General features: G+C 38.9%; 1 protein-coding gene across 1 annotated transcript; it reads right to left on the minus strand.

Moving 5' to 3' along the window:
• Positions 1-2337: 2337 nt before the first annotated feature.
• On the minus strand, positions 2338-7850 carry LOC140788317 (uncharacterized). The gene is made up of 2 exons (XM_073137525.1): positions 6682-7850; positions 2338-6543 (listed from the first exon to the last, which is right to left on the minus strand). Exons 1-2 carry the CDS (start codon positions 7007-7009, stop codon positions 5771-5773), a joined length of 1101 nt encoding a protein of 366 aa, XP_072993626.1. The 5' UTR covers positions 7010-7850; the 3' UTR covers positions 2338-5770.
• Positions 7851-8198: the final 348 nt, after the last annotated feature.

Below are 8198 nucleotides of genomic sequence, written 5' to 3' on the forward strand. Positions count from 1 at the left end.
ATTATGATGTTGAGAAATGCATATGATTTCATTATCATTTGATTACTTGATTATTGAGTGGTCAATATTCATCATATATGATTGCATTTGATATCATAACGTGGTCATGGTCGGCATGCCTCATGTGTCATATTTGAGAGAGAGTTATGATGATAGTATGATACGGAGATTTGTTTACTCATGGTCGAGGATTATATACTTGTATCAGTTATGATATGTTATCTACTTTTCATTTATATATTATTGAGGATACATTCATATACTCATTCATGACATGATACTCTTTCTGATTCATAATATCTAGTACATGATTTACTCTCTGTTTGACATCACTGATTCAGGGTAAAGTCTATTCACTGAGCCTTTTGCTCATGACTCTCTTTATTTTTTCTTTTCTAACCCCTTAGATTTGTGGTACGTGATAGCGACCTGAGATATCTTGAGAAGATATTTTAGAGTGATGATGAGGTGAGCTATTGATGCGAGACGGTATAGAAAATAGTTTAACTAGACATTGAGTTGTATCGTTGTTTGTTATATTTATACCTTATTGTATTAGATGATGATTTGTATAGTATATATCAGATTTTATAGCACTCGTGTATCAGTTGTTTAGTTGTATCTTGATGGTTTGTTGTGGTCTGTGTGGGCCCTGCTATATTATGTAGTGGTCTAGTGTATATTATTATAGACTTGGATATTCATATGTTGATAAGATTATTTGGTCGATAGTATGATGTATTTGGTGATGGATTATGTGATCATGGATAGGTTCAACAGGTTTTATTTGATGATGTCATGATTATATATGCACAGGAGAGTATCTATGCGTGACGGGCCCCGCCCGACCTGTCGCGTGCGCCGCTTGTGCCGTGTGGGCACGTGGGCATGCATGTGCCGTGCCGGGCGGGGGCGTTACAAAATGGGCCCAAGTGCATTCAAACGCGATAGCTTGAATTGTTTAGGTTGCGTTCAAACGCGTTTATGAATGCAGCTCTCGGTCTGTGTGAACGTAGTACCCGCGTTCGAACGCGTTTGTGAACGTAGTACCCGCGTTCGAATGCGTTTGTGAACGCAGCTCTCGGTTTGTGTGAACTCATGTACCTGTGTTCAAACGCGTTTGTGAACGCACCGCGTTCGAATGCGTTTGTGAATGCGGTGTGAACTCATCAACTTTGCTCCAATAATCTTGCAATTTTTTAAACCAGAGATTTTCTAGACTTGTATAAAGCTCATATACATGTAAAAATACACTTAGAATATTTTGTACACAATTGCCAATAATTAAAAACTTAATAGAGATGAGAGTGGATTGTGGAAGTGATTAAAGAAAGTAGACGAAGGGAACGTAGTGGTTGAGATCCCAAAAAAGAGGGGTGGCTCGACAGTCGAGGGAGATTTGAAAAAACCCCTAGACACACGTATGTATCTAAACACTAGGCAATGATCTCGCTCATTCGCTTAAGTAAAAGAGCGGTGGCTCTCAGTCTTGCTCGCTAGAGCCCACGATTTACTGCTTCTCGTGATTGAAGTCCAACCTCAGTAGCTCTCGAGATTGATCTTTCGTCTAGATAGCCCTTAAGATGAAAGCTTAAGATTTGTAGATGAGAAGAGCCTTGTTAGTTGAAGAACCGATGTAGCCTCAAGAAGTCTCCTTCAATAATGCTTCTTCAACCACCCTCAAGATAGGACATCATAATCTTTATATATGATCTCCAAGATAGAGCCAAATCTAAGTCTTATCCGTACTCACGAAAGTCCAATTTTATCAAACTTCGTTGGTGCGTTCGAACGCGGCCCGGGTGCGTTCGAATGGCATGACTTTAACTCAGGTGCGTTCGAACGCGTTTGTGAACGCAGCTCTCTGTCTGTGTGAACGCAGTACCCGCGTTCAAACGCGGCTCTCTGTCTGTGTGAACGCAGTACCCACGTTCGAACGCGTTTGTGAACGCGGCTCTCTATCTGTGTGAACGCAGTACCCGCGTTCGAACGCGTTTGTGAACGCGGTGTGAACTCGACGTCTTTTCTCCAATAATCTTGCAATTCTTCAAACTAGAGATATTCTAGACTTGTGTAAAGCTCATATACATGAAAAAATACACTTAGAATATTTTGTACAGAATTGCCAACAAATAAAAACCTAACAATCTCCCCCTTTGGCAATTTGTGACAAAACACCTAGGTTACAAGATATTACACAAACTTCAAATTGAGCAATCAACAAGACTAGAATATTTTGCACATCAATCCCTAGAAATAAACATATACCAATCCAATATCAAGTGAAAATAACTTGAAATGAATAAACAATCCAAACACAAGTTATCAATGGAGCATAAGTTCAAAAGTACTTAAACAGACAAAGTTTACAATTTCTCTAAGCAAAGTTATAAGCAAGATTAGAAAGACAGAAAGACTCTAATAAACTCCCCCTATTGCCATGCTCCCCCTACACACCTAGACACCTAGACACTCTCCCCCTTTTTGCCACAAATGCCAAAGACTAGGAATGCGGAGGAAACTGACGCTGAAGAATCGTCAACACAGAATCAAGGACAGTCCCCTGACGAGCTTGCTCAGCTCGTAAATCATTCACTGCCGAATGGAGATCCTGCACTTGAGTACTAAGCTGATCGAAATGGTTAGAATACTGTGGTAACTCCCCCTCAGAGTGAGATGTGTCATCGTCAGAGCTATCATCAGAACTGTCGAGGTGCGAGGAGCGACCAGCGGCGGAAGAGGACGGCTTGAGAGGAGACGACTGGTCGTGAGCTTGACTTCGCTTAAGAGTAATTCGATCCAATGGTTTGTGCGAAGTAAGAGAAGGTTCCGAAGCATCCACACGCACCCCACTCTGAGTGCACAAATTTGTAATAAAGATACCAAACGGTAACCCCTCACGAGGTGCTTCTTTCTGTGCAGCTGTGAGTATTGAATCATAGATCACCGCAGCCAAATCAACCGAGACTCCAGATAACATTGCATGAAGAAGAAATGCACGATCCAGACTAATGCTTGAATGTCGAGTCTTGGGGGTGACATTGTACAGACAAAACAGGTGAAGCATGCGAGCCACTGGTGTCAGCTTCGCATGCGGCATCATGTTCCCCTTCCAATGTTCCCCTTTGATCAGTACAGTGCTAGCATACTCATCGACATCAGGAAGTGGAGCAGACGTGGGGTACTGGAACTCACCATCAGGAAGACGAAGTTCAGCACGAATGACATCTAAGTCCAAGTACGCAGACACCCCACGAACAGTAGAACGAATACAGCGTTCTAAAAACGTGGCATTACTAAAAAATTCCCGAACAACTTCCACATAAGCAGTTTCACTCATCCGACACACCAATAACCATCCTCGCTCAGTAAATATCTGTTCTATCCCCAAGGTAGAAAAATCGGAAATGACCACGGGTCGTTCACAGATAACAGGACGGGTCCCAAAATTATGGTTGTATCGCCCGGTAGCCGTTGAAGTAGAAAACTTTGGAGTCGAAGTAGGTGAGGAAGGCGGCCTAGGTTTCTTGGAAACGGCAGCTTTTCTAGGCATTCTTGAGAAAGAAACAAGATGCAAGATTCAATATATGCCCAAAGCAAACAAAAAGATAGCCAGAAATAAAAAAAATCCAAGAAATCATGAAGGCCCTAAATGAAATCCATCATCCACTTGAAAACGCTAGGATATCACGTTCAATCACACAAGAAACATCAATGTAGTAACTTTAACGTGATCAAAACTCGAAAACGCACGAAATCAATCAAGATCAAGAGACTTAATTGAATAAAAAATAGGAAAATTGATGGATGATCATACCTCGCAAAAGTGAAGAAAAACTAAGAAATTCGGCCGAAAGATGCTAGATCCGAAGGAGAACGACCCTTTAAAAGGGTTTGTAGTGAGAAATTTGATGGAAAATAGTAAGATCTTGAAGATTTGAAAGGGAGAAAATGAAGGGTTTCTAGGGTTTGGAAGATGGAAGATGAAAACCCTTGGGTTCGGACGCAATATTTAAAGAATCCTCGAGTGCGTTCGAACGCACCAGTCTGCGCGTTCGAAGGCGCCAGTCCCGCGTTCGAACTCAAAAATTTGCATTCGAATGCCCTTTTTTTTAAAGTAAAAGAAATAAAATCTAAGAAAAAAAAATCTTTTTGGAGATGCACATCTAAAGATTCAAAATACATTCGAGACATAGAATATGACAATCGAATGAAATAAGTCATACACAGATCAATTAAATCATCAAAAGCATATTATAATCAATTCTAATGCATAACTCAAAATTAAATTAATCTTGATTAATCATAACAATATACATATGCAAGGTGAGCATAGATAACATGAAACATTCTTCTTAAATAAACTTTCCTATTTAAACAATGATACAACACAGTAGTCAAACCGACTTAGTATTTAAATTTGCACTTTTCGACTTATTCGCCATAACCGAACAGGAATTTTTCCTGTATTATTTTTTATACATAAACCATATAGATGCAATGATGGCTTTCACACATGAGTAGGTAGCCCTTTTTTTGTAGTACAAATCAAACAATGTGCGAGAATATATACACAAGTAGCAAAAATTTTATTTAATTTGCAATCAATGTAGTGAGTCAAACTGGACTCTCAACAAGATGGCTTTCACACTAACTCATTGTAGCCCTTTTCATTGATCTTTTATAAACACGTTTGTGATAACTAAGCATGAGGTCAAACTGTGCAAATCAAGGTCAATAGTAAGCTATTTAAAAAGAATTTCATGATGTCATGCTCACACAAGAATATACACACGTTATGGGTGCATTAATTTCAGTATAATTATCATAGAAGTCGAGAGAGTAAATAAATCAGAAATGATACAATATACTACAAGATGACAAAATTGACTATAATAACTCATAATCAAGAGAAAAATCATATTTATATGTCAAGAGTATATTATTGAATCTAGGAGTGCATAATTTTTTTTTTATTACCAAAAACTCTCGACAAATCTGAAACTAAAACCAAAGAAAATTTCAGAGTAAAGAAAACCTACAAAGAAACGAAAAGAACTCATAAAAATAAAACTTGCAAATCAAAACACGCAAACCAAAACAAAAAGTAAATCAATCCAAAGCACAAATTCCTAAAGACGTACGAAGATACTCAAATCTCTCTAAGTCCAAAGGTTTTGTAAATAGATCACCCAACTATTTCTCCGTCTCAACATATTCTAGTGCTATTATTTTGTCTTCAACTAACTCGCGTATAAAATGATGTCGGATATCAATATGTTTTGTACGCGAGTGTTGAACAGGATTTTTCAATATATTAATAGCACTCATGTTGTCACAATAAAACACCATAGTATCTTGTTCAATGCCGTAATCTTTGACCATCTATTTCATCCATAGTAACTGAGAACAACAACTTCCCGCTGCAATGTACTTGGCCTCCGTAGTAGATAAAGATATCGAGTTTTGTTTCTTACTGTGCCAAGCAACCAGATTGTTTCCAATATAAAAGCATCCACTTGAAGTAATTTTTCTATCATCACATGAACTTGCCCAATCAGAATCCGTGTATCCCAGCAACTGAGTCATAAGTAAACCAGATACCTAAATCAACTGTGCCACTGACATATTTTATGATATATTTCACAGCAAACAAATGTGACTCCTTAGGTTCAGACTGAAACCTAGCACACACACCGACACTAAATGCAATGTCAGGTCTACTAGCAATTAAGTACAAAAGACTATCAATCATGCTCCTATATAGTGTTTAATCAACACTTTTTCCTGAAGTGTCTTTTCCTAGTTTGGTAGTTGTACTCATAGGAGTTCTAGCATGGTTTGCATTGTTACATTTCAATTTATGTGAAGTTCCAACAACATAACAATTATCAGATGTTCTAGATCCATAACATATAACATTACCATCATGATCTAGAATAATACAATTAGTTTTGGAGAATTTTACCTCATAATCTTCATCACAAAATTGACTGATGCTCACTAGATTTGCTTTCAATCCCTTAACATACAGAACATTTTCAAGAATAGGAACCCCCGGAGAACTTACCTTTCCTTTACCTATTACCGTGGATGAATTACCATCTCCGAATGTCACAACTCCCCTTTCATGTTTTTCGAGATTAGAAAATAAGGACTTGTCACCCGACATATGTCTTGAACAGCCACTGTCTAAATAGCACAAATCAGAATTTAAAGCTTTCAAGGCTGTATGCACAACATAACATTTCAAATCACTTTTCTTGACCCATATGGCCTTTGTTTTCATCCCATAAATGAAAACACTTCTAGGTTTTTGCAAAAGTTTGCAATGAGGTCGAATATGCCCTAGAATGCCGCAATGATAGCATGTCGGAACAAACTCTTTTCTACTCACCTTTTGTCGAGGAATGTGACTAAAGTTTACCTTTGATGCCGTTGAAGATTCACTAGTTTGTAGATTCAACTTCAGTTTAGAAGCATTCTTCCAGGATTGCTTTGTAAATGCGGTTGATGACTTCAGGTATTCTTCCTTTTGTATACCTGCAGAAACGAAGACAGTTTTGTTATTTTTTGAATTTCCAATGTATCCAACACAATACCTGTCTTTTCTAGAGATCTGAGCTTTTAGAATCTCGTCAAGTTTGTTCTTTCCTTTTAGAAATGTATCCAACACCATACCTGTCTTTTCTACCAATTGTTCAACTTTCATAGAATCGATGTCCTTACTTTCCTCAATAGCTGTAACTTTCACCTGAAACCTTTCTAGAAGAGACCTAAGGATCTTACGGACAATACTATTTTCAGGAATTTTCTCTCCTAGGTTGAAACTGGAGTTGACTATATCACTCAGCTTTGCATAGAACTCATCAAATGTCTTTCTCCTCCATACGTAGGGTTTCAAAACTAGTAGATGAATAGGTTGCAAGCTCGGCGGTATCAGGTTAGTAAGATAGTGCATCCGTCGCTCTATTTTCCGTTCAGTTCTTGTATTGGATTTCATAATCATACCGCAACAATTTTGTGACCTATCTCTGCTGTGCCGAAGTGTGTATACACTATCCCATAAAGTAGGGAAGGCTCTTTTGATCGATTCGGATAATGAATCGCCAATCGATCAAATACGACATCCACTTTGTCACCGCATGCAGAATTGCCAACATCTCTCTTTCATAAATTGATAATTGCTGAGATTTTTACGATAAAGCCTTGCTAAGATAGGCAATGGGACATCCTTCTTGCATTAGTACAGCTCCTATGCCAATACCCGATGCATCACATTCAATAATAAATTCTTTGGTGAAGTCTGGTAGCGCTAGAAGGGGTGTCGTCGTCACTGATGTTTTTTATTTTTCAAAGGCTAAAGTGGCTTCATCCGTCCATCTAAAAGAATCATTCTTCAACAAAGAAATGAGAGAAGCAGTGATCTTGCCATATCCGACGATGAAGCGTCGATAATATCTGGTCAGCCCTAAAAATCCTCTCAATCCGGTGGTCGTAGTAGGAATAGGCCAAGCAGTCATACATGCAACCTTTTGAGGATCCACCGCTACACCATCTGCTGAAATGATGTAGCCTAAATACTCCACGTTTGGTACTCCCCATAGGCACTTGGACTTCTTGATCTTCAATTGGTTTTGCTCAAACAAATTCAGCACGTCCTCCAAATGCCGCTAATGCTCCAATTCAGTCCTGCTATACAACCAAATATCATCAAAAAATATCAAGACATACCTTCACAAGAGAGGTCGAAATATATCATTTATGAGGCCTTAAAAGGTAGCTGGAGCATTGGTGAGACCAAAAGGCATTACTTGGAACTCGTAATGCCCATCCGGAGTCTAAAACGCAGTTTTGTGCACATCCGCCGAGTGAACTATAATTTGATGATACCCGGCCCTCAAGTCTAGCTTACTAAATATAGTTGCCCCTACAAGCTCATCCATCAACTCCTCAATAACCAGAATAGAATACTGGTCTTTGATAGTTATAGCGTTTAGTGCTCGATAGTTAACACAAAAACGCCATGTTCCATCCTTTTTTCTCACCAAAAGCACGGGGGATGAGTATGAGGCCTTGCTCTAATATCTCGGCTACCATCCTTGAGATAACTTCTTTTTGCACATGTGGATACCGATATGGCCTCACGTTCGCCAGTGCAACCCCGGGTACAATCTCTATGCGATGGTCTGCCGCTC

This window comes from Typha latifolia, chromosome 5 (assembly GCF_019914945.1).
Source record: "Typha latifolia isolate L0001 chromosome 5, TyphaL0001v2, whole genome shotgun sequence".
Lineage (NCBI taxonomy): Eukaryota > Viridiplantae > Streptophyta > Magnoliopsida > Poales > Typhaceae > Typha > Typha latifolia.